This window comes from Triticum aestivum, chromosome 6A, assembly GCF_018294505.1.
Source record: "Triticum aestivum cultivar Chinese Spring chromosome 6A, IWGSC CS RefSeq v2.1, whole genome shotgun sequence".
Taxonomy (NCBI): Eukaryota; Viridiplantae; Streptophyta; class Magnoliopsida; order Poales; family Poaceae; genus Triticum; species Triticum aestivum.
In genome coordinates this window covers 614,571,343-614,598,470 of record NC_057809.1, presented here as the reverse complement: position 1 = coordinate 614,598,470, position 27,128 = coordinate 614,571,343, and the positions used below count along the sequence as shown (strand labels likewise).

The window sequence follows — 27,128 nt, the reverse complement described above, 5'->3', positions numbered from 1 at the left end:
ATCCTCAACTACTTTCCCATATCCACAAATGACCTAAACCCTAAGACAAACTCGGTCATATCGATTCTATCTATCCGGCGCCACCGAGTTTCATATGTCATAAGCCATTGCCAAACCCTAGCAATTCGGTCCTACCGATAGGGATCTCGGTCTCACCGAGATGGGCTTGCAAACTCTCTGTTTCCCTTTCGTAACTTTTCGGTCTCACCGAAAGAGCGAATCGGTCCCACCGAGATTGCAATGTAAACTCTCTGTTTCCTTTTTGTAACGTTTCGGTCTCACCGAAAGAGCAAATCGGTCCCACCGAGTTTACCTGACTAACTCTCTGGTTAGCTTATTACCAAACTCGGTCTCACCGAGTTTGTGTAATCGGTCTCACCGAGATTACGTTATGCCCAAACCCTAACAGAATCGGTCCTACCGAGTTGCATGTCAGTCCCACCGAAAATCTCTAACGGTCACTAGGTTTACCTTTTCTGTCTGACCGAGTTTGTTGATTCGGTCCCACCGAGATTGGTAGATTGTGTGTAACGGTTGGATTTTGTGTGGAGGCTATATATACCCCCCCCACCTCCTCTTCATCATAAGAGAGAGCCATCAGAACACATACACAATTCCAACTCATATGTTTTGAAAGAGAACCACCTACTCATGTGTTGAGACCAAGACATTCCATTCCTACCATATGAATCTTGATCTCTAGCCTTCCCCAAGTTACTTTCCACTCAAACCTTCTTTCCACTAGATCCAAATCCTATGAGAGAGAGTTGAGTGTTGGGGAGACTATCACTTGAAGCACAAGAGCAAGGAGTTCATCATCAACACACCATTTGTTACTTCTTGGAGAGTGGTGTCTCCTAGATTGGCTAGGTGTCACTTGGGAGCCTCCGACAAGATTGTGGAGTTGAACCAAGGAGTTTGTAAGGGCAAGGAGATCGCCTACTTCGTGAAGATCTACCGCTAGTGAGGCAAGTCCTTCGTGGGCGATGGCCATGGTGGGATAGACAAGGTTGCTACTTCGTGGACCCTTCGTGGGTGGAGCCCTCCGTGGACTCGTGCAATCGTTACCCTTCGTAGGTTGAAGTCTCCATCAACGTGGATGTAGGATAGCACCACCTATCCAAACCACGGGAAAAACATCCGTGTCTCCAATTGCGTTTGAATTCTCCAAACCCTTCACTTTACACTCTTGCAAGTTGCATGCTTTACTTTCCGCTGCTAATATACTCTTTGCATGCTTGCTTGAATTGTGTGATGATTGCTTGACTTGTCCTAAATTAGCTAAAAACTGCCAAGAACTAAAATTGGGAAAAGGTTAAGTTTTTATTTGGTTAAGTAGTCTAATCACCCCCCTCTAGACATACTTTCGATCCTACAACCTTGTAAAAGAGAGAAAAGGCATAAGTATTGTGACATAATATGAAGTAATAGCCCATAATGCAATAAATATCGATATAAAAGCATGATGCAAAATGGACGTATCAACTCCCCCAAGCTTAGACCTTGCTTGTCCTTAAGCGGAAGCCGATATCGAAAAATATGTCCACATGTTTAGAGATAGAGGTGTCAATAAAATAAAATACATACATGAGGGCATCATGATCATTCTTAGAATAGCAACATATATATATTATTGTCATATGATTTCTTATGCTGAAGTAACAATCTATTCACAATGTACAGTATGAATCAGAAACTTCATTGAAAAACTAGCAAACTATAATCTCAATTATTGAAGCAATTGCAATTTATCATAACATCGGAAAGAGTCAATATAAGAGCTTTTCAGCAAGTCCACATACTCAACTATCATTTAGTCTTTCACAATTGCTAACACTCACGCAATACTTATGGGTATGAAGTTTTAATCGGACACAGAGAAAGATAGGGGCTTATAGTTTTCCCTCCCAACCTTTTACCTCAAGGGTAACGTCAACAATAATGCTTTATGAAAACCCACATCCAATTGGATATATCTTTTTGCATAGTTCCTGTTTGTTCTCCTGCAAGAGGCGAAAAGGGATAAACTCGATCTTAGGTTTTTTTGCTCTATCAGGGAGCCTTGACTTTTTAAACTCCACATGCATGTCCCCAGGTTGAGGTAATGGAACTTCATCTTCATCTGAGCTCGTCTCCTCCTTTCCCCAAGGATCACAGTCTTCTTCTTCCTTCATGGTCCAATCACAATGCTCCAAGTCCCCGTAGACCTTAGGGTCTGCAAGGTAATCAGCCACATAGCTTTCTCTCTCCGAATCCTGGGACGACATATTGCTCTAATCTACGGCAGAAATAACTTAAAACAAAAACATAGGATTTTCCTGCTGTCGAGCGAAAACCGAAAGAGGCGATTCGATGCGAGTCTGAGTCCTTCTCCGGGTCATACTTCGGTCCGACTCCTTTTTTTTTCTTTTCCAATTTTTCTTCGCTGTGGATTACATCGAACTTGGAGTGGTCAAACCGACTGCTTGTTTGTTTGACTCGTTGTAGCCGACGACTTATTCTAGTTTCCTCCGGTAGAAACTCACACGTAGATTGAATCTTTGCTTGATGCCAACACACATTGAATCAAAAAATTGTACAACTCCTCCGTGGCCGTTGACAATAGTACTTCTTTGATCTCAACTTATGATGCCAGAATTGATGCAGATCCTTCCGCAGTAGCTCTTGCTGCTCAGACGGTGGGTGCTCGTCCTGCAGCGATTGCAGGCGGCTTGGTGATTCCTTTTGTGATGACGTGGAGAACAGGAGACAACAGCAAAAATATGGCAACTTGATGGATTACATAGCCAGTGGGTGGCGGCGGCTCAACAGCAACCCTAACTTCTTTTATGATAAATTTGTAAACTCTTTCCAATGTTGGTTCTTCTTCTCCCGGTCAATTGCGAGCTTCTCGATCCCTGAGAGAAATCCTTTCAAGAATTCAACACCACCGTGCGTAGGCCTCACGGTGGACGCCAACTATCTTGGATTTGTCACGGCAGATGTCCTCGTGAAAGGGACTTGTCGTGAGGCCAACGCATCTATGTGTTAGCTTCAGAGGGGTTGATTGGGATGAGAGACGCGAGGCTTTTACCCCCTCACGGTCAAGGTAAAAGCCTACATCCTACTTCATTGATATTGATGATGATGATCACGATCACGAGGGTGCTCTATCTCGAGAGCTATTGACTTGTCTATCTAAACCTAACTTGTGAAAACTTCTCCCTCTTGGGGTGCCCTGCCCCTCCTTATATAAGTTGAAGGGGCGGGTTACATGACTAGTCCTTGCAGGATTAGGATTACTCTATTACAAATGGAGTCCTAGTCTTGCTTCCTTTGTAAGGGAATATTCCTTATGCTTTCCTCTTAAGCCGGCCCACCGGACATGCACCTTGAGCCGGTCTTCTCATAAGCCGTCTTCTAGGCCTTGGGCCTTGTTATTCCTCTGACCCGCCTGTCGGGTCACCAATGAGTCACTAGGCCCGCCCGGGTCATCAGTGAGTGGAGAGATCCGGGCAGGTCACTTAGTGAGTCGCCAAGTCCGGTCGGATCATACCGCGGGGTATATCCCCGACAAAAACCATATAAAATTGTTGCAAACATGGCATGAATACTTCATAAATTATAGATACGTTGGAGACATATCACGCGGCCATGGTAAGCGGCAACCTTAGGGGCCTGCGGGGGCGCTGCGCTGTGACCGGCCGGTGCTGCTGCTCGCTGTAGCTACGCAGGCGTGGGGAGTTGTGATGACGGGGGCAAGGGTATTTTGCGAGGGCTGGGGAGGAGAGGGAGGTGCCATAGGAGGGTGCCAGTGTGTCGAGCGCAGCTCGTACGCCAGGAAGGAGGAGGATTGACTTGCGTGCGCGAGGGAGATCCAATCTGAACGGTTATTATGAGGTGAATCAAATGGCTGCGCGGTGACCGACCCAAATTTGGGCCGGCCTGCCGGGAGCAACTTGTTGGCGAGCGCTCCTTCGGGAGCCTCCAAATGATCACTTGGGGGTGGGCTGAGAGCGTGCCACTTGGCGCGCTCTCAGCCGCCGCCACGTGTCGTGGTATGGACGATCCCTCCGGATTTTTTTTATTTTTCCGCACACGTTTTTGGCTTTTTAAACGGTTTCCCCCCTTTTTCACTTTTTGGTTTTTCATTGGTCTTTTTTTAAATAAACATCACACTTTATTAATTAGGTATAAGAGTTACATCGTCACTAAGAATATCATCCATAGGCTCCTCACACCAATCGCTAGTCTTAGAGAATTTTGCTAGCCTAGCAAGTTCATGAGCAACCTTATTTGCTTCTCTATTACAATGTTCAAACCTAGTAACAGGAAAATCACATGCCATAAAATAGCAATCGTTGAACACGTCTTCCTTAGCTTTTGGACCCAAAAAAATTCAATTATTTTTTGCGCGAAAAACACATTTTTCTCTTCCGCGAGAGGCACGGTTTTGCTTCTGCGAGAGGCACGGACGTGCCTCTCGGAAACGAAAAAAAGGCATTTTCTGTTTTTTTTCCTTCTACGAGAGACACAATTTTACTTTGGCGAGAGGCATGGCCGTGCCTCTCAGAAAACGAAGAAAACCGCGTTTTCCTTTTTTCCCTTTCGCGGGAGGCACAGCCGTGCCTCTCGGAAACAGAAAAAACCGCGTTTTCTGTGTTTTTCCTTCCGCGAGAGGCATTGTTTTGATTTCACGAGAGGCACGGTCGTGCCTCTGTTGGAAAGGGAAAAAAAGTGCTCCCGGTTCGGTTTTTCCGTCTGTTTTTTTTGTGAAAAAACTTCGCCAAAACCTATCAACGCAAAGAATCCAATGGTGAAAACAGTTTAAAATTTGGACACATAATTTAAAAGATAAAACGTTTTGAATAAAAGGATAGACGAAAAATGTGAAAACTCTCAAATTACGACAAGTGACGCGGTGCCTCTTGCCGCACTATGAGATGAAAGTGGGCTTTTAAAAAAGCTCTTGGACGTAGTGGGCTGGCCCATTACCGTGGGCCGATTGCCTCAAAAAGAAAAAGAAAAAAGAAAAAGGGGAAACATAACATACCCCGAGCCTGGAAGGTCGTGGAGAGGAAAAGCTCTTCCCAAATCAGCGGAACCCTGACCTCGCCGAGATGGAGACGGAGACGGAGTGGATCGGCGGCCTGGACGACATGGAGGTGGGGACCGCGGTGAAGGGGGTCGTCCTCCCAGAGCACGCCGCCGACCTCGACGAGATGGACGCGGAGGGGACCGCCGACGCCGACGCCGACGCCGGGGGCGGAGCGACGGCGACGACGGAGGAGAAGGAGTGCTGGGAGTACGTGGCAGAGTGGGAGTACGAGCAAGCCCTCACCTTCCGCGATAGCTGGATTTCCATCTGGGGCGCCAAATTCGGCTCCTTCGACCAAACCAGTAAGCAAAATTAGATTAGATTAGGTTAGATTCCTTCAGCAGCAGCCAGCAGGAATTTCCCCTAGACTAGATTAGATTAGATTAGATTAGATTAGATTAGATGTAGCAAGCAGAATTTGATCACAAAATATACGTGCAGCCGACATTCAGCCCATGCGCTACACGGACGCGGAGGCTCCAGGGGGCTACGCCGAGCCCCTCGATTCCCTGCAGATCTACTCCATCAAAGTCGCGGAGATCAGAGGGGGGCTGCGTTGGCCCATCCATGTCTACGGCATGATCGCCGCGCGTGACATCGTCGACAGAAACCGCAACATCATCTTCGACCGCTCCAGGGATGACTGCCAAACACTCACCAAAGAGGTTTTCTTCGTTACCTCCTCTGCCATTCATTGTTGCCAGATGGTGATTTCTCTGCTCTGCTCTTTGTCTAAGGAGCTTGATGTTGGTATTATCTCAATGCGTTTCAACTGCTAAAAGGATGCTACGCACAGCTAGAAGAATGATGTTGGTTCCTTGAACTGAAAAACATCTGAAATGTTTATAACCCGATCCATTTTAATCTGTGTGCACCTTAAAAACCGCTGTCTGCTCACCCAGAATTAACCCACATCTCAATGTTGTCCAGTGTGATGAACTTAATTATCTTATTGGACCATTCTTTTCAGGTTATCAATTCAATCTCTTCCAAAGTTGTTTGCTCCCAGTCTTGCACTAGCAAGCGCATTTGTTCTTCGTAGCATTCAAGTGTGTGCTGCTTGCTAGCTTGACTCAGATTATGGGCACTTAATAATTTGTGTGTAACTTAGTTCTGCGGTTGCCACCTCAGAGACTAACAGTTCAACTTATTTATGATGAGGTTCCACTTGTTTACTGAATCATATAGTGTATCTTTTGTTTTCTGCTAAATCACTGTGCAATTTGTCTCCTTTTCTTGGCCACAGATAGAATTTGTTCTATTCCAATCTTATTAGGACTGAATGAAACACTGTCGATTTGCTTACTTAGTGGTGTTGGATGCAGGATTCGTGCTTGGTGATGACAGGTCCTACCCGTCCTATTGTTATGTTGGGTGCCGCAACCTTTGAGATTACGCTAAAAGTGAAGGAAGGCAGCACGGAGTCTAGGGATAAAGTTTTAAGCTTCTTGGCTGTTCCTCATGACACTGTTAGCTGTTTGGAGCTTTCCTGCGCAACAGATAGGAAATACATCAGCAAGCTTAGCACACTGGAGTTTACAATGAGTCAAATTGCTCGCTCCGTGGAGGCGACAATCAGCGTGCAAATGGTCGATGGGTCGTCATGGCCACACGGTGTCCGAGGTGAATTTTCCGCCTGTACCACCAGTATGGCCGACAGGAAAGTAGTTTTACTCGATTCTGGAAGCGAGAAGGATGTGGAGGTTGGTGCAGATGGCATGATCCAGCTATCTAGGCGTGTCGCTTCCGTCGAATTCACCGGAGAGCTGAAGGTTTGTGTGGATGCATGGTGGCAAGGCGAGATGAAACCCAAGAAAGCCTGGAAGGTTTTCAAGCCCAAGAAAGCTGGTAGGAACTATGGCACCTTCAATCTTGTCGGCATGTGTAAGATGAAAGTCACCGTTGCCTGGTCGCTTCTTTCCTACTATCCGGTTAACCGCCCCAATAGTCCTTACGGTTCACTGGCTTTACTCAGGGAGGCAGAAGGACGTACTGTTTAGTAGTGTTAGAGTTACGATATACTTCTGGTGCGCCTTGTTCAGGCGTTGCATGAACACATGAAGTTTAGATTGTACTAGTAATCATGTATTGTAGTTTCATTTCGAATCCCATGGCCAACTTTGTGTGGATGCAAAGCAGCGCTATGGGTTGAGTTGCTTTGGTGGTGCCAAGTTATCCGTCGTTTTCATGGACAAGTGTGGTGCCAAAATGGTCGTTTATTCTCCTGACTTTGCTTGCTTGCCTACTTGCAGTAAATTAAGTAGGATCATCATTAAGCCCTATGGTGATCGATCGCACAAGGCGAAATTAATCTGGTTTAAATTTCAACCTCTTAGCTATGTGGTTGCTAATATGTGATCCTGAGGTGGGACTTGCTGAAAAAGATGTTGATGCCCAATCTGATCATATGCAGGCTCCCATCCAGGGGAATGTTGCTCCTAACCCTATTGTGATGCTCCTACCCCTATTCCCCTCCAGGGGAATGACAGGTCCTACTCCAAATAGTTGAAATTGTCATGAGGAACAACCAAGACGCTTAAAACTTTATCCCTAGACTCCGTGCTGCCTTCCTTCACTTTTAGCGCAATCTCAAAGGCCGCGGCACCCAACATAACAATAGGACGGGTAGGACCTGTCATTACCAAGCACGAATCCCCTGCATCCAGCACCACTAAATAAGCAAATCGACATTGTTTCATTCAGTCCTAATAAGATTGGAATAGAACAAATTCTATCTGTGGCCAAGAAAAGGAGACAAATTGCACAGTGATTAGCAGAAAACAAAAGATACACTGTATGATTCAGTAAACAAGTGAAACTTTATCATAAATAAGTTGAACTAGAAGTCTCTGAGGTGGCAAACGCAGAACTAAGTTACACACAAATTATTAAGTGCCCATAAAATGAGTTAAGTCAGCAAGCATGTTATACCATGGCACACACCTAATTGGTACAAACAACAAATACACTTGGCAGTGCGCAGAGCAGTGCAGGATTGGGAGCAAACAACTTTTGAAGAGATTGAATTGATAGCCTGAAAACAATGGTCTGATAATTAAGTTCATCACACTAGGCAACAGCTCAAAATGGGTAAACTCTAGTGCATATTAAAATGGATCGACTTATAAATATTTCAGTTGTCATTCAGTTTAAGGAACCAATTCATCATTATTTTAGCTGTCAAGTGTGTGTGTGTATGGCTGACGCATATAGGATTATAAGGCACTATCTCAAGTATTTATCATTCTTTTAGAAGCTCAAACACATCAAGATTATACCAAACTCAAGCTCCTAGAATAGAATGACAAGCAAAAGACTTGGAGGAAACCGAGTATTTAACAAAAAAAAACTACCACAATTCGTGAAACCGTGCCTACAAACTACCACTTTAAGGGCCACAAGTCTGAGAGGCGCTTACAAAATATCATGGACAAAACGGCTGCTTACAAAATGAAGAAGAATCTGGAGGTCCCCGCAACTTTCATAAGTCCTTTACTGAGCTACCATGTTCTACTTTGGATAATCATCCTTCTGCTGTTGACCTTGTTATTGGTGGTAATTGCTCTGAAAAAAACTGAAATTATTCAAAACATGTTTGATATAGAAAATCAACAACGTTTGTATTTTGCTACTCAAAATCCTGAAATATCTTTACCTGATGTTCTTGATGATGCCTTTTGCACTCATAGTGGAGTTTGTACTCCTCCTATTGGCATTTCTTCTTGCTATGGACTAGGGAGCACTGCCGGTTCCATGGTTGAGTTGAGTTAGATAATGTGACTAGAACTCGCTCTTGTGGTCTAACACACCTCTTTAAGATATCATGATAGGTGTTTTTGCGAATATTCATGGTCTGGGCTTAATTAGCAAGCATAAACCTGATTTTATTGGTTGTCAAGAAACCAAGAGTCGAAAGCATTTCTGGTTCTTTTTTTTAAAAACTGGCTCTGGTGATGTTTTTCACCCTTGGCACTTGTTGCCTATTATTAATACTTCCGGAGGTACCCTTGTTGGATTGAATGAGGATCTTTTTGATATGATTGGTTCTATTCGTAGGACTTATTGATTAATTGTTACAATGAAGAGTAAGTCTGATGGTTTTTGCTGGCATCAGGTGGTGGTTTATGGTACAGCTTATATGTTGTGGATAAAGTTGATTTTATTATTGAGTTGCATGAGGCAATGGGCATGTTATATCATATCCTATTCTTTTTCCAGGGTACATATCAGCATAACCATCATAATGCCCCCACATCTCTTCATAGCAAAATTGCCTTGCACTCCTAGCTTGCTGTTTTGGAGCCTCCTTTGCCACTGTAATACTCTCTGTCGGAATATTTTCAACAGTAGTCAACGGGAATAGCGAAGAGAAAGAGTCATTGCAAGTTGCTCTATCCAAACGAACCTGAACATTGTCTTCTCTGTCTCTGTTATTGTCCCAAGTATAAGCATAACCAGAGTACCCCAAGTCAAGAAGGCCACACTCCGTAAAACAATCCCTGAATTCCTCCATTTGTGACCAACCTCTTTCGTTCTCCCCCTTATGTTCTTCTTGCCAAAAAGCCTCATTAAAATCTCCTGCACACAACCACAGGAAGTCATCTTGGATTCTTAGGTAGCAAATAGCGTCCCCAGTCTTCCTTTGCAGCTCAGTCCGAGGTTCGCCGTAGATTTCAGTGAATCTCCAAGGGCCCTCCTCACTAGATATAACAGCATCCATGAAATATTGACACCATGGTCGCAATGTGACATCATAACCATCTCTCCACCATAATGCCATCCCTTCACTTTGGCCCACACAATCAATATTTCCCCGTGTTTAAAACCCATACTCCACTTCAGTTTGTTCATAGCTGCACTTTTTTTTGTCTCACTTAAGAAAACCACCCTTGGGTTGTATGACCTAATCAGGTCTCTCAGTTCGTCCACTGTCACGTCCAACCCCAAACCACGACAGTTCCAGGCCAAGATGATCATTGGGATCGACGGCCCCGCAAAGCGGGGTCCGCTGCTAACGTGTTCTCCTCGATACGCTCAAAGACTAACGACACCTTCTGTCGCTTCTCACCAATGAACGCATCATGTGGTGCATATCTCTCCGAGTCTCCCTTCACAACCCCAACCTGCTTGGACCCTCTCTTCTTCTCCATCGGTCATGGCTGCTATGACAAGTTTCTTCTCTGATCATCATCCCTCTCCAGCCGGGGTTTTTGAACATACATGCCCGGCTTCCTCTGACGTGACGTGGAACCTTCAACGTAGTCATTGTACCTCTTTGTTGTGTGTGCGGCGAGGGGTGTAGTGGAGGGAGGTCCTTGCTTGTCGTCTTCTTTTGGAAGTAACAGTGCCCGGATCTAGTGTGACTTGGTTGTACTTCGTCATGATGTTGGTCGGGGTGCCTCTTGGTGGTGCAAACGAGTTTCTGAGCGAAAGCTTCGCGCTTTGGCGCCGTCGACGCTTTCTTCTTGAAGATGTCGTCGTGGGTTTCCTCCTTGTACCAGGGCTTCGGGTGAAAACCCTTGTTTGTTTGTTTGTTCAAGCTCGATAGCGGCGATACTTTGTGTCGTCACCCTCTTGGGGGCGTTGTCATGGAGCCCAGGCGTCTTCGGTTGGGCCTCGTCGAGGTGCTAGGCTAGTCCTATGCTTCTTGTTATATTTGTAGATTTGCTTTGTAAGAGGATCTCCTCATCACAATGTATTCGTTCCGCTGTGTATCTTGGTGTGGTGCTTTATATATAAAAGCGGGGCGAAAGCCTGTTTCGAGGTTAATTACTCCCGACCCAACTTTATCCATTGGATATAACCCTCTGTCCAAAGACACGAGAGAAATACAAGTTTCACCTTGATCACTTTTCCCACTCCATAGACAATGGCGTGGGATCTTATCGATATGCTGAAGAATTTTAAGGGGAATATTAAGAACACACACACACACACACACATCATATAAGTAGACATGCATGGAGGAGAGGGGTGAGTTAATGGTAGTGATTTTACTCGAAGAGACATAAATACTGTGTTTACTCTTCCTTCAATTCTGGACACTTGTAGTTCTGTATCCAAGTTGGAGAAAACGCCCAAACGAAACAACTTCTCAATTCTTGCACAAAACATAGCTAATAAACACATGGTCATAGTCTTTGCATGGTTCATTAAATCATGGTTGGTAGAAGCTGACAGGGAAGACACATTCTTTCTAGATGGAGCGCAAGGAGCCTTCACTTCAACATCTAGTTGTGTTCCAATCCTTTTATGTTTTCGTGCCAGTCTTCTTCAATGAGATAACATGACGTGGATGATGTTTGGTTGGAAGATATGTTGTGTATGCAGATGGGCTTACATGAAGTTATGACCAAATTCAGTCAAATAAAATTACCAAACTTTAACTCAAATATAATGAGTTAACACAGATACACATGCTAATTGTCACTGCTCGTCGACAATGGCGACAAAAAATAGGCTGAATAATTTAGTTATTGATTTAAGCTAAATCCTCCAAATCAAATGGTACCATGTCACTCCTTGTCATTGCACACATCATCAAAAAAACAAGCTTTATGGATCCAATTTGTTATTTTGCCAGTTGGGATCTCACATGCCAGCGATTTTTCATGTTTTCTATCCAACTTATGAGTCGGTCATTTACGCCATCACAACCCATCTTCATCCACAACAGGCCCCACCCCCTCAACCGCCCCCGTCGGCCCGACGTCGTCACCAAGACATATGGTCACCTCCCTCATTGCCGGCCGCATCCCAACCCACAACCTCACTGCCATAACCATACGAACAACCATTCAATGTTCGCCTCCAAATTGCAAAACGACGTGTATTTTCGAACAAGTTTTCCAAAAAAAACACTACTAGTTTACAACTTGTATTAATAATCTCTTTACAAAAGCAAGTTTAATGTAGTACTATTATTAGAGCAACTTCAATGAGGCAACCCATTTCGTCCGCGGCTGTTCGTTTGGATCGGTGCATCCCGCGCCGACCCAAACGGACGCGAGTCCGCTTTCATCCGTCTGCCGACCCATTCCCGACCCATTTTTGAGCCTGATTTGCGTCGGCGCGGACACAAGACGGATGCGCGCGCGCTCGCTCTCTTTCCTCGCCGGGCCCGCTGGTCGGTGGCACATTGGATTCACACCCTCGCCCGCCTGCTACGCCGCCGACGCCGCCGGCCATTTTTTCAGATAAAAATAGATACATAGATAGTTCTAGCGTACACAGATGAAAGAAAAGACCACTACTCGTCGCTTTCTGACTCCGACTCGGTAATGTCCTCCTCCGGCGTCTGAATGTAGGCGTCAGCATGCTGCTCGTCTTCAAAGTCCCAACCCGACGTTTCTTATAGCTTCAGTTTCAATTGAGCTGCCTGCTTCCGCGAACGCTTGTCCTCCCGATAGGCGGCTCGCTCCCTCCTCCCCGCGTCCCTCTCCAACCTCTTTTGCTTGTAGAGCTGGCGCTCGTCGACGATGTCCTGCGGGAAGCCTCCGCGCCACACCACCAAGGCTTCCACGTCCTTCTCCGCGATGGCGAGGCGACGCTGCCGCCTCTGGTGGACACGACGATTCTCGTCGGTGAAAAGTCGCGGGAGAGGCGCCAGATCCTGCGCCTGCTGGCTCGACACGTTGAGAAAATTCATATCCCGACGAGGCCTCATGAGGCGCCACGCCGCCGCGTCGTGCGTGCGGGCTGCCTCCTCTGCGGCGTCGAAGGTGCCGAGGATGAGATGTTTCTTGCAAAACCAGATCTCGGAAGAGAAGGCGTCAGAGCGGCGCTCGCAGTCTCTGCGAAAATCCGAAGCGCCCAAACGGCGGATCAACATGGTGGCGCAGAGGCGACGAGAGTGGGGAGGGAGCGCCTTCTTTATAACGAGCGCCGGCCGCGGCACGCGCACGAACCTTTCCCGCGCGCTGGAGCGCCAAAATCAGCGCGCGCTAGGCCGCTTTCCTCCGTGCACGCGAACCTTTCCCGCGCGCTGGAGCGCCAAAATCAGGACGCCGGCATAATCTAAAACGCGCGCGGTCATGAAATGGGTCGGCCCATTGGGCGCACTGCCGACCCAAAACTAAAAAAGAGCGGACGGCGGGCGGACGGCCGATCGAAACGGACAAAAAACAGACAAAAACGCCGTGTGTTTGGTTCGACCGTGGGAGTTCCTCTTATACTCCAGCAAGGTTTCTTTAGCAAATAGCAAAGGCAAAATGCTGAATGAAGCAAGTGGCCCTGTTTGGATACTCTAACACAGTTAGAGTTAGAGTTATTTTCTAACCCACTCTAACCCAAATAAGCACCTCTTCACTGGGATAGTTGGGTTAGATGGAACTAACCCACTCTAACCTTCCCTGTTTGAATACTTTTAGGTTATTTGAGTCTTCAACTAACCCAAACTAGCTCTAACTCCATAATCCAAACAAGGCGAGTGATGAGAGCCCGGAATGGAACTCACAAGATTGCTTGCTCCACTTCCACTTCCACTTCCACTTAACTAACCCAAGCCCAAGAAAGAAAGAGCACGTGAAAGAAACCGGCTTAGTTACTGGCATGCGGGCCCCACAGCCTACACATCTCCCCCCGTGCGGCGCCGGCCCCAGTTGCAGCCTCCGCCCGACGCTCACTCGCAGACAGATCTATCTCATCCCTCCCTCCCTCTTTCTCCCCGTCCGGCCGGCCATTCCAGCCGTCGACCCAGCTGCTCCTGCTCGCGGCCGATCCCTCCACCCAGCAATCCAGGCCCCACCGTAAGCGCGAGGATGGGCGCCGGGGCGCGGGCGACGGCGGCGGCGCTGCTGCTGGTGGCGGCGGCGCTCGCGGGGGTGGCCGCCGGCGGCGACATCGTCCACCAGGACGACGACGCGCCCAAGATCCCCGGCTGCTCCAACGACTTCATGCTCGTACGTCCCTCGTCCCCGCTTCTCCTGTATCAGTGGAGCGGCCGGCCCCGGTTCTCGATTCCGAGCCGTGGCCGGGCGCGGCGGAGTAAGCCAGTGTTCCGTTTCCAGGCCGGCGATCCGTGAGTCGGAGCCTGACAACATGCGCGCTTGTTCGATCCGCGGATTGTGGAGTTAGGCGGCGCAGCTTTTTGTTACCGGCGATTCAGTTAGGTCGCTCGCGGTAGGCGCTCTCAGTTAGGAACGCTGGCCAGCTCTGTTTGGAGCTGGGTACTTATTTTTCTACTGTGAGCTGAGGAGCTTCCGTCGCTAATTAATTAATTAGCCTGTACCATGCTGTTGGTGGTGCTAGCATTTGATCAGGGGCTGTTGACACTTGCTTATTCTTTAAGATGAGCCTGAGCACCATACCATCTATGTGAGTGAGGCTTAGTTGTCGCTGTGTAGGTTCGAGAAATGGCCGCTTTTACAAGTCAGAAGCTAGTCAATGTGGGCAGTTATGGCTTTGACATTGCGTCATCTGTTAGCTAATACATGTCGCTATCGAGGATTAGTATCTAGTTTTATCTTATTATTAACTGATTGGACTAGTCTATAAAGCTGCTGGAGTTTTCCTATAGAGGATATTTTCTATATATGCTCAATGGGTGATAGTGATGATCCAACTTGAAGCAGGCATTGATGTCCTGGAAGGAATCATGTAGGACAGTGCTACGACCTCAAGATGTCCATAGTAATTTCCAACTTCCACCCAATTAGTTGTTGATACACTGCCGCGCGCGTAATCCACTCGTACTTAGATTTTTTTAATCTAATCGGCGGTCATAAGCTGTGTATATTATGACCCATGAGCTCCACCTGGGCTTATGTTACCAACTCAGAGCCTCATTAGTTTGGGACTAAAGGCTTTGTTGTTGTTGTTGTTGCTGTTGTAATACGGCTCCCGTGGGCTCTTGGGTTACCACTTACCTAGATGGAGGTGGCTGTTTGCCTTTTAGTGTTACAAGTAAACACATAGGAGGGATGTAAGACCACATCTCAAGGGCGCGAAAATTGAAATTTGGTTAGTGCAATCGACTTTGTCGTTTAGGCTCTGTGTAATAGTGCTGAGTGCTGACCCACCTACCGGTTCACGCAAGAGGAGCAACATGTGAGGGTGGCGTGCCCACATCAATCAACAAGGGAAAAGTATGGTTGTCTCTGACTCTCCGATGCTTCTCTTCGTCCTCAACGCCGCAGCTCTTTGTTTTCCCCGATGGAGATTTTACACATCAGCATCTATTCCCTCTGTAAAGAAATATAAGAGCGTAACTTTAGTGATCTAAACGCTCTTATATTTCTTTACGGAGGGAGTACTTCTTTTTAATGGACAATGTACTCACTCTCAAAATTTGTTTCCTCACATTGTTATCAGGTAAAGGTGCAAACTTGGGTCAAAAACAGAGAGACCGATGAGTTTGTTGGTGTTGGTGCTCGGTTTGGCCCCATAATAGAGTCAAAGGAAAAGCACGCGAACCGGACAGGATTACTAATAGCAGACCCTTTTGATTGTTGTACCCCTCTCAAAGAAAAGGTTACCTCTCTGGAAAAACATGATTTAGCTGTTTGTGAATTTTTTATAGTATCCTACGTTGTTATGTAGTGATTAATTATTCTTTTATTTAGGTTGCTGGAGAAGTTTTGCTAGTGCAAAGAGGAGATTGTAAGTTCACTACAAAAGCTAAGGTTGCTGAAGATGCTGGTGCTTCTGCTATTATAATCCTGAATAATCGGCATGGTATGCCCAATATGACCTGTCTAATAAAATTCAACATGCAATGTTATCCATTTATGATCTTTCTCAACTGGTATTTAATTAGAAGATAAGATGTTAGGATACAGTTAAATGAGGTAAAAAAGTTCCTATATCAATGGGAAATGCCCTACCTTTGAGTGCGGATCAACAAAACAAGTTGCCTGAAAATGTATATAACATTTTTTACCACTAGAATGACCATCACAACCTTACTTTAGCCTTTTGATTATTTATTGGACAATTGTTTTTCATAGTTGCGCGTGCACATTTGACGGTGCATGTTTGCGTATTTAGAAGAGCACACTTTTGGCTCATGCCTTGTCTTTCAACACGTGTGTTACATGTTAACAAATGGCATATGTTTGCTTGCAGAGCTATACAAGATGGTTTGTGATCAAAATGAAACGGATCTGGATATAAATATACCTGCAGTTCTTCTGCCAAAAGATGCAGGCACCATTTTACAGGGTCTTCTCTCACTTGGTAAAGGTAAATCATTAGGTCTTTAATCCCCTCAGATCTTGTACATTGTCCCGTGAACACAAGGTTGTCTAACCCATATATTCAGTTTATTTATTTATTTATGTATTTGGGACTCTTCTACCATATTATATTTATAGCTAATAGGCTCTTTCAATTTTCTCAGTGTCAGTGCAGTTATACTCTCCAGATCGACCCCTAGTTGATACGGCTGAGGTGTTTCTATGGCTTATGGCTGTTGGTACTATTCTTGGCGCATCATACTGGTCAGCATGGAGTGCTCGAGAAGCACTTATTGAACAAGAGAAACTTCTAAAGGTTTCAGTCGATGCTTATACTGTCATTTATTTTGGATTTTCGAAAAGAGAAACTAACAGGCACATTATTCGTATAGGATGGCCATGAAAGTTCAGTTAACATTGAGGCCGAAGGTTCTAGTGGTATGGTAGATATCACCATGACGTCAGCAATGCTGTTTATTGTGGTTGCATCACTCTTTTTGGTAATGCTTTACAAATTGATGTCTCACTGGTTTGTGGAGCTCCTGGTGGTTATATTTTGCATTGGTGGTGTAGAGGTGCGTATGATGAAATCCTTTTTAAGATTATACTTATTTCAACTTTGCCACTGCTTATTTTTTTATTTTTTTTGCGAGGTCACTGCTTTAAATTTTGATTAGTAGTACTGTATGCTTAGTTACTAAAACAGAATAGTACTTATATAGTATTCCACATTAAAACTAGATGGCACAAATCATGAATCAATGCAATTTGGAGAATGGTTAAATTAGGCTCTTAAATGTTAAACCTTCTTTAAACAATGGTGTCATCCGTTTTCCCTACAGAGAATTGAAGTTCTTCCTTTTTAATCTGTACCTTTTGATTTGAACACTAAAGATATTATCCAAAAATGAACAAATAACTTTGTGGCTGCTGTTGAATAACCAACATCACACTTATCTAGTAGACTAGTACAGCTGCAGAGTGAACCGATCTTGATTTCGTTGATTGATATCTTATTTTGCTATATTTCGTCGTCAATTTCTTGAGCTGATGGCACATTATGCTTTCCTTTTTTATCCAGGGTTTGCAAACATGTTTGGTGGCTTTATTGTCAAGGTAAATTTATTGCTCGACGCGATACATTCATATTTTCTGGGTATATGCACAGTGTAGATATGTTTCGGTTCTCCTTTAATTTGTGGTTTTGCAGACATAGCTTAAAGAAAAGGGTAAATGTGTTACTGACCTGAAAACTGTGGTATCTTTCAGATGGTTTAAACCTGCTGCAAGATCATTTGTAAAAGTGCCATTTTTTGGAGCTGTTTCATACCTTACATTGGCAGTTTGTCCATTTTGCATCGTCTCTGCTGTTTTATGGGCTGTTTATCGCCGGATGCCCTATGCATGGATTGGGCAAGATGTTCTTGTAAGTGCAGTTTTGTTTTTTGCACCCTCCATTGTGATTATTTTCTGTTGATTAACATCATGCTTTGTGCCTTCAGGGTATCGCACTGATTGTTACTGTGATCCAGATTGTGAGGATACCAAATCTTAAGGTAATTGTTTCTGCTCCTTGGTTTATGCTTTCGATGCAGTGAAGGACCTTGATGCCAATTATTTATTTGCTCATAATTGGTCAGGTGGGGTCTGTTCTTCTCGGCTGTTCCTTCTTGTATGACATCTTCTGGGTTTTCATATCCAAGATGTTGTTTCATGAGAGCGTGATGATTGTGGTATGTACAAATGACTATTGCAATATTATGTTTTTTTTCTTCTGCTCGATAGATATGCTAGTTATGCTTGTGATCTGCCTGCAGGTTGCACGTGGCGATAATACTGATGAAGATGGTGTACCCATGCTGTTAAAGATCCCACGCATGTTTGATCCATGGGGTGGATACAGCATCATAGGCTTTGGTGATATCCTCCTTCCAGGACTGCTGGTTGCTTTTGCGCTAAGGTTAGTGTGCTAAATTTGGGCTCCTGGCTTGTCATATGTGAATTTTCAATTTTTGTTGGAAGGGCGGGTTTCATTGATTAGAGCATGTAGAACAACTGTCAGCATGGATATTATTCCATCCCATCTGCTGGGTATTTACTTTTGTTACTGTATGCCAACATTATGATGGTGTAAGTAGTTGAGATCTCTCTCCATTTTTAGGTATGATTGGGCTGCGAGGAAGACCTTACAATCTGGTTACTTTCTGTGGTCAATGGTTGCGTACGGTTCTGGTAAGACACTGCCTGCTTCCATATCAACTATGCATTTCTGCATTTTGCTAAGAACAGTTTGCGGGCTTCCTTAATTAGCATGTCCTGTCTTATATGGAATCATGTGATACAAACTACTCTTGAGCAAAAGTATCTCAAGGCGATTCAGAATTCACGGTTACTTTTCAATGTTTTTCTCGCTACGGATGTCTCTTTCATTGAATAAATGAAGTAATGCCCCCTTTCTGAAATGCTTCAGAAGACATGAATTATGTTGATATCATATATGTTGATGTGTACAATTCTTTTTTTTATGTGTACAATTCTGTAAAACATGCTGGCGGTAAGTTGGTATTTTTCACCTGAAGTTCTGACATGGTGTATATTTGTCTTTTTCATTCAGGCCTTCTGATAACCTACGTTGCCTTGAATCTCATGGATGGTCACGGCCAACCAGCTCTTCTTTACATCGTGCCCTTCACGCTTGGTAAGGACGAAAACCCCGCCTTTGTGTCCATCGATAAATTTTATATCGTCAGATTCTTGAGCCAGTGCCTTGAACGAAACCATCCTGTCTACCGCAGGAACTTTCATATCACTCGGTAAAAAGCGGGGCGAGCTCAGGAACCTGTGGATGAAAGGACAACCTCCGAGAGTCTGCACGCACTCGCATCATCCTCTGAAGGACTCTGCGGACTCCGCTTCTCATGTAATCTCATCATAGGTAGCGGCTCGCCGTATCGTAGCGCAATGGTTCCTTGCCTGGAGGCGGAAGCGCGGCTCCGCGGATCTGTTGTGTGACCCTGTTCCGTGGGTGCAGAGGTGTCTAATATGAACCTCTTGTCATTAGAACCAATCCCATTAGTTGTACATAGATAGAGCCTCGTGGTTTGCTTCTCTTGTTGTGGCTCTGCATCTACCTGTATACTTGGAGAGTAGTACCTCCTTTCCGTGTTTGTTTGTAAGGCCTGTGGGTATCCCTAGATCAACAATCTGACCAACATAATGAAAGTTCTATATTAATGCCATTAAAAACTTCAAATGCTCTATTTTCCTGATGGTATAGATTTTGTGATATGCAATTCAAATTACATTTGTAAAATTAACGACATGAGGGACCTATATAAACTGAAAGGGAGGGAGTATATATGTTTTCGTTGTGATTGTGATTGCCTCCTATCAAAAGATTTATATCTACTCTTCTCGCCCCCATCTGGTCTCTTCTCATTTATACAAAAAAATTACTAGCATCCAACATCACCAAATATATACCCCCTCTGTCCCAAAATAAATGACTCAACTTTACACTAATTTTGTACTAAAATTAGTACAAAGTTGAGTCACTTATTTTGGGACGGAGGGAGTATTATATAACTATATATATTTTGTGATGAAGCTAATAATAAAACTAATTTAGCAGTTGTGTCTATTTCTCTGGTAGATTTGGTTAAACTTAAAATAAGTTGACTTAGAACAAGCCTATAACTTTATGCATTTTTTAAAACGGAGCGAGTATGGCAAAACCCTAGGCCGGGGCGGCGCCGACGGATGCCGCGCCCAGTCCATGGCCATGGCCGACCTCCTCGTCCAAGGTACCGCACTGCTCCTCCCTCCATCTCCTCTATTCGTAGTCTCCTCGTTTGAATGGATGAATCAAAATGGTGCTGGCCTGTTGTTACGGATGGAGCCTACAGCTCATATTGCCCAGCTTTGGGTTTGCTCCAGTCAAACTGTTCCACGATGACCAGTTTTTGTGTTTCAGAGCAACTTCACGATGTACCCGATGCAGAGGTTGGGGAATCGAGTGAAATGGACACCCCATTTAGAGGTAAGTCTTGCAACAATAGCCAGAAAGCACCTAGGTTTTGGTAATTGTACCAACTGTATTTTCTTTCTTCAGGCTGTGCATTACTCATTCAGTTTTCTTATCAAATTTAGGTGGAGCCATGCCGTCAGTGTCCCAAACTGGATCAGGAAAAGCAGTCTTACTGGTCAAGGACTCAATCAACAAGGCAAGAGCTCTTTTACAAGGTAGCAAGTTTAACACCTCCTGTTTACTTTCTATCTGAACGCTCAAAGTGCTTTGGCGTCTTTGTCCATGATGCCATATGTATGGCTCCGAGTAATTTAGGATCTCTTCATCCCATGTACCATTAGGTCACAATCCATTAACAACAAGGCATCACAATATAATAACATTTGTTGAACTAGCCAGATTTTCCGCAGTTGCCTGGCTATTTCTTATACTTACAACTGAACATCTATTTGGATATGTTTAGCTGTTGAGCATTTCTACCCATAGTAATATACAATGACTAAACATTATTCTATACTCCCTCCGTTCCACAATGTAGTGCATATAGATTTTTTCAAAAGTCAAACTTAACAAACTTTGACCAAGTTTATAGTGAAAACTATCTATATTTCAGGCTGTGCGTTACTCATTCAATTTTCCATCTTATCAAATTTAGGTGGAGTGTTCCAAACTGAATCAGAAAAAGCAGTCTTACTGGGCAAGGACTCAATCCAGGAGGCAACAGCAACTTTACAAGGTAGCAAGTTTAACACCTCCTGTTTACTTTCTATCTGAACGCTCAAAGTGCTTTCTTATCACTTATTTTGTTCATTATGTGATGTGTATGGCTCCGAGTAATTTAGGATCTGTTCATCCCATGTGGTAGTCCATTTGAAATCTCTAAAAAGACAAATATTTAGGAATGGAGGGAGTAGAATTTTGACCACTTTTTAGTTCTAATGTTTTACCACTCTGCTTTATGCTTGCTTGAATGGGGTGCGTTCTGATAGGAGTACCTTTCTTCCTTGAGGAATACATGTTCTGCATTTATCATGCTTATCTAAAAATAAGTCATAACACCATTTAAAAAAAAGCTGGGATATATTGACATGCCCAGCTAGACGTTCTCTTTGCATTCATGATATTTATAGATGGATTCACCCTTCAGATACATTATCACCATTTTCTCTTACTCATTTCCTTCACTTCAAAATATCCAGGCCTTGGTTCCCTGGTTACCCTGCTGCTGTTCCTGCTGGGTATATGATTCCACAGGTGCCATATAATGATGCTGTGAACTATGGACCTAATGGTTATGCTGGTGATGGTTGTGGTAGGTACCAAAACAACAAGGTTTGTGTCTGCTGCTGCATTTCTCTTGTTGCTGTTTTTTTTCCAACCTCTATGCATGTTTTAATTTGAATTGCTCGCTCTTTTCCAAAAGCACAGAGTTTATCCAAAAGAATTGAGAGCCAGTCCCTAAAAAATAATAATTCAAACCTAGACAACTCAAGGCTGAGTCTGCCCCGTATTTCCACTATAGTACTGAAAGATGATTGATTTGCTTGCAATTGGCCATGAAATTTGACTAACTACCTTTTACCATCGGATGCTCACCTTCACCACTGCCTGTGTTTACTGGTAGTATTTTTTTTTGATGAATTGCATCCTTGAACTGCTTTTTACATGCATTTTGGAGCACAAGCTTAGTTTTCCAGTCTTACAACCTTTATGGGTTTTTGCTTCTTTTATTTATGCAGCCGCCTACTGTTTCTTTTATGTTGTACAGCTAGAATAAATATAATTAACTTGGTTTCGTTTATGTTGCACAGCCAGCGGCCACCATAGCAGCAGCACCGCCACCGACACTTCCGGACGATCTCATCGAAGAGATCCTCCTCCGCCTCCCTCCCGCTCGACGACCCGACAAGCCTCCTCTGTGCCTCCCTCGTCTGCAAGACCTGGAGCCACATCGTCAAGGAGCAGCTCAAGCGCGCCCAGCTGCGGGAGGAGGGGATCGCCCAACTCGAGAGCACCCTGCTCAAGGCGGCCCAGCTGGAGCTCTGAGTTGTGACCATGTCCCTTGTGAGTTAAGCAAGCAAGGAGGTTGCAATTTTGATTTCTGAATGATGCCTGCCTGGTTGTCTGATTTGCATTGATATGACATTTTGCGGGTGCCTGATGCCCTGATGGCGACGCACACATGCCGCGCTAGGTAATGACGAGCTTGCCTGAGAGGGGCAACTTTTTCTTCTTTAGACTAGAAGATAGACGATGCATGCGGCAGCAACTAATTCCTAGAAATCGGGAACACGAGAGGAGGAGGAGGATTAAAAAAACCATGGCCATGGCCTCTCTCTTCATCTATCTCTTTTTCTCCCAACGGCATCCATATGTCCTCCTCTCATCTCATAGGATGAACGGAACCCACACCTCACCCTCCCCTCTGCTTGTCTATCCCCCAAGAGGCTTGTTGATTTTTTGTCTACTTACAAACATATACTACAACCTGCAGGTGGCGTTTCTGGTAAAGGGGGAGTCTCAAGGAGGGTCTCCAGACCTTCCAAGTGCCCCACCATCAGGGTTGGCGTTGTGTCGACGACCCCCTCTGGCTTCGGGCTAGAGGTAATTTCGATCATCTCCCCGGCCCTTTGTTCCTCGTCACCATCACAATACCAATAAGGAGACACGGTGACGTCGTCATCCAGAAGGAAAAAGAAACCCCGAAGGTACCGAATGGAATTCGACTTGTCAGGCTTGGATTCGTTTCGTTTATCAAAAATTGAAATAATAATTCGGTGGGATTCAATATAAAGCAGCAAGGTGGGACTATTTTATTGATTAATAAGCGAACCCTCTAATATAACAAAAGCGAGTGCTAGGTCTGCTGGTTGCGCCTTAAGGGACGGAAAAGTGGAGGCTGCTCGACCTAAAAAATGGAAGGGACGGAGTATTGCCTCCCATACATCAACTATATTTTATGATGAAACTTATATAGGGTTATTTTTTCTTTTTGGAGATTTGGTCGAACTTAAGTTTGATTTAGCACAAGCCTATAACTTTAAGTATTTTTTGGAACGGAGTGGGTATATCTGTGCGGATGTCCATCAACGTATGTATTTACACCCTTGCAAGAAAAACATGTATTTACATGTTTTCTTAAATGAGGGGAAACACCATTGGCATCTACATATCGAGCATACAAACTTTTATTGATCATTTCAAAGTTCATCATCCGAATACAATCTATCTACACCATTAGTGCTTCTACCCGTCCGTCGTCAAATCGCACTTTAAGTTGGAAAAAATTATCCTCCCCCCCCCCCCCCCCCCAATTACCCTATTAAGTAAAAAAAACATTTTGTAGCGCAAGAGAAAAAAATCCAACCCAAATCCCCAACCCCGTATTGATTCAACCCAATTCGTGAACATGTTTCACATGCGCAGACTTTTTTCAAAACCCGTGATTTTTTTGCAAACCCCGCTACCATTTTTGAACTCATGAACTTTCTTGAGTTGGCAAACTTTTTTTTGAAATCGTGAACGTTTTCGAGTTGGCGAACTTTTTTCAATACCTGTGCTCAGGCCCAGGCCCAGGCCCGCCTACCTACCCCTCCCCCTCTCCGTCCCCATCTCTCTCTCTCTACCTTCCTTCCCCACCCCGCCCCCGCCTCCGCCCAGCGGATCCCTCGCCGCCGGCCGCCCTCTCCCCGCCCCCTGGATCTCTGCAGGCGGGTAAAGCTGACCCCCTCCCCTCTCCCTCTCCCCAGTCCCCTTCCCTCCTGCTCTTCTGCCACTGCCATGCTGCCCCAGCTGGGCTCCCCTTCGCGGGATGCCGGATTGCTTCCATTTTGGCTTCGATTTCGATTTCGATTTCGATTTCGTTTTCGTTTTGTGCTGTCTAATACTGTACTAGCGAACGATGGATGATCTAGTCAGTCAATTGCGGGTGCTTGTAACCTGTTCGTCCACTGCCTTGCCTTGCCCCCAGTTACAATATTACAGTTTATATAAGCCGAGTCTGTCGATGGCGTGTAGGTAGCTAGCCGCTAGGTCATGTATCCTAGCTAGGTCATGTCCGAGGTGGAGGTGCGGGGAGAACTGGAGAGGGGCGATTGGAGAGGACCGCGGCTCTCGTGGTAGGATGCACCTCTCCACGTAGGCCAACGACGGGCTCGACCGAGAGCCAGGTCCATCACCCTGCCTAGTTTCCTGCTGCTAGTCATTCTCCTTCTGCCAGTATCCTACTTGTAGCATTGCACGCACTTCGTTTAGAGCAGCATCGGATTCAGTAGCATTTGTTTTTGTGGCACTGCGCGCTGTTCATTCAGAGTAGCAACAAGATTTTGAAACATGTGTTTTGTGGTACTGGATGTAGTTCATTCAGGGTATCAAAAAGATTCACAACATGTGTCTGAATCACAACTTGAGAATATACACGCATGGATATTCAAAATTCGCTAATGATTCTCGCGTTGTTGCTTGTGAGACGACTCAAATATGCATGGCAAGTAGGCGGAACATTTATAGTGACAGCTAGATGTTTTGTTATCTGGTAAAATCAGTACAAACGCATACTCCTTCAATCTTGAACATCATGGCAAGTAGGCACATTTATATTGGCAAATAGGGCTTTTTTTTATCTCGGGCACATGCAAACCTTGCTTTTTTTTATATATGGAACATCATGGTAACTAGGTCATTTTTTATTATCTGGCAAATTAGTAGAATGTGAGCCTTTTTCTTATCTGGAACATCAAAACAAGTAGGTACAAATTATTCTGGTAACTAGGGCATTTTTATCTGATAAAACTGGTACAATGTAAACTTTTTTCAGTCTGGAACATCGTAAGTAGGCATAATTATATTTTTATCTTTAAATTAGATTGGAAGAAGAAAACAACATCCGGGCAACTAGTTATCTAGTTATATATTACATATTGATGTTTTTTTTTAAAACATGGCAACCAGACCGGCAAAACTAAGGGCGGGGGTATAAAAAAAGTGCAAGCACCACACAAACCTGTGTCATGGGCACCAACATTACCAGCAGCCGAATACTTCGAATACTGAGACTCCATTTATATGAAAGTTTTTTTTTTGTCCCCTTTGCCAACCTGCAAATATTTCCTTCTCTTCTTCTGTGTCTAATAGATGGAAAATGCATCAGCCTCATGAATAAAGGCTATAGAGATTCTTTATATATGTCATGACAATTCGTGCCCATGAAGTAAGGAAAACAATAGAGCTTTTTTTCTGGCAACTTGACGTCCAAGAACATATGTTGCAAGGGAGATGTTTTCGTTTCTAGTCCAAGAACATATGGAGCACAACCTTAGTTTCGAGTCTTACAACCTTTATGGGTTTTTGTTTCTTTTATTTATGCAGTCTACTGTTTCTTCTATGTTGTACATCTAGAATAAACATAATTAACTTGGTTTCATTTATGCTGTACAGCCAGGGGCCACCATGGCAGCAGCACCACCGCCGGCGCTCCCGGACGATCTCATCGAAGAGATCTTCCTCCGCCTCCCGCCGGACGACCCGGCAAGCCTCCTCTGTGCCTCTCTCGTCTGCAAGACCTGGAGCCACATCGCCAAGGTGAAGCTCAAGCGCGCCCTGCTGCAGGGGCAGCTTAAGCGTGCCCAGCTGCAGCTGCTCAAGAACGCCCAGCTGCAGCTGCAGCTCGAGAAGGAGCAGCTCAAGGTCATCCAGCTACAGGAGGAGCTCAATCAGCTGCTGCAGAGGAGGTCAGACAGCAGCAGCTCAAGGGCACCCAGCAGCAGGAGAAGCTCAACCAGCAGCAGAGGTCAGCCAGCAGCAGCTCAAGCGCGCCAGCTTGGCGTTAGTAGTTATAGTCCATCGCTCTCTATCTCTGCTGCTAGAAACGGTTGACGGATGGTAGTTCTAGTCCCACTCCGTCGCTTTCGATTTGAGCTACAAGTGCAAAACCTTTTTTTTGGCTGGAATGGTGCCGTGTCGTGGGACCTTAGGCAGTTCGACGGATAAGATTCTGTGCCGTCTTGACGGATTGTCGTTCTTTGATCCGATCCTATTTTGGTTATCGTCGGCACTCATGATCATTTTCTGGCAGAGAATTGTTGGAGCTGTGAGGAAGAAGTTGGAGGTGCTCTTGTTCTGTGTATGAGGTGATGTGATTACTCATCGTTCTGTGATATGAATCTGAAAGTTACTCGTCATACCAAAATGAGATTCGATCTTAGAGTTGTCCTTCCAGATTGATTAATTGTGTTCCTTTTTTGTCCATTCGTCATTCGGCTCTCTCATAATATGTATTGTACCAAGTTACGATATTTCCAGATTATACTACATTGACTATGCATGATAAGTTGATCTGATAATTAAGGACTATATATAACAGTATAACACCACCTTGGAAGATTAGATGCATGTGGTTGTCACAGAGAAAGCAAAACTTTTCTGTTGGCCCTTTGGCGGAATAGACAACGCGTGAGCCTTTGTGCAAGGCACCGGAGCATAAAACGCACCTAAGAAGGCTTGGTGATGGACAAACAGAACAGCAAACAAAATCAAAACATTATGAAACTTTGTGGCTTTGATTATACGAAACACCTTAGCTTGCCAAATTTGATGGAAAATAACCATGGCCGACGAACAGAGACCCAGCACCCTAAAGAGTCACCTAAAACCCGACTAAAACAACCATGGAGATCTCATTGCAAACCAGGAGCTTAGCATGCCCAACGAGTGCAGCGTCCCCGCTGCTAGAACCACGGGGTAGAAGAAGAACACCACGCCCACGGCCATGGCTGCCACCAGCAGCTAGGTTTCTTCTGGATTGATTGATGGATGGATGAATGGCGATTGAGAGTACAAGCAAAAGCCAGAC

General features: G+C 44.8%; 3 protein-coding genes and 1 long non-coding RNA gene across 4 annotated transcripts; all 4 read left to right on the top strand.

The window, feature by feature from the left end:
- Positions 1–5,029: 5,029 nt before the first annotated feature.
- Positions 5,030–7,206, top strand: LOC123129094 (uncharacterized). The gene is made up of 3 exons (XM_044549245.1): positions 5,030–5,379; positions 5,519–5,742; positions 6,403–7,206. Exons 1-3 carry the CDS (start codon positions 5,100–5,102, stop codon positions 7,075–7,077), a joined length of 1,179 nt encoding a protein of 392 aa, XP_044405180.1. The 5' UTR covers positions 5,030–5,099; the 3' UTR covers positions 7,078–7,206.
- Positions 7,207–13,672: 6,466 nt separating this feature from the next.
- On the top strand, positions 13,673–19,511 carry LOC123129093 (signal peptide peptidase-like 4). The gene is made up of 14 exons (XM_044549244.1): positions 13,673–13,977; positions 15,389–15,547; positions 15,640–15,751; positions 16,142–16,258; positions 16,416–16,567; positions 16,644–16,826; positions 17,333–17,367; positions 17,521–17,677; positions 17,754–17,807; positions 17,892–17,984; positions 18,069–18,211; positions 18,413–18,483; positions 18,866–18,949; positions 19,047–19,511. Exons 1-14 carry the CDS (start codon positions 13,837–13,839, stop codon positions 19,184–19,186), a joined length of 1,641 nt encoding a protein of 546 aa, XP_044405179.1. The 5' UTR covers positions 13,673–13,836; the 3' UTR covers positions 19,187–19,511.
- An 879-nt stretch (positions 19,512–20,390) lies between these two features.
- Positions 20,391–21,698, top strand: LOC123131417 (uncharacterized). Its single transcript, XR_006464167.1, has 3 exons — positions 20,391–20,493; positions 20,934–21,014; positions 21,478–21,698. It is a non-coding gene; the product is annotated as an uncharacterized lncRNA (long non-coding RNA).
- A 2,198-nt stretch (positions 21,699–23,896) lies between these two features.
- LOC123131416 (uncharacterized) lies at positions 23,897–26,402 on the top strand. The gene is made up of 2 exons (XM_044551101.1): positions 23,897–23,988; positions 25,715–26,402. The coding sequence occupies exon 2, from the start codon at positions 25,727–25,729 to the stop codon at positions 26,150–26,152; it is 426 nt and encodes a 141-aa protein (XP_044407036.1). The 5' UTR covers positions 23,897–23,988; positions 25,715–25,726; the 3' UTR covers positions 26,153–26,402.
- The last annotated feature ends 726 nt before the right edge of the window (positions 26,403–27,128 follow it).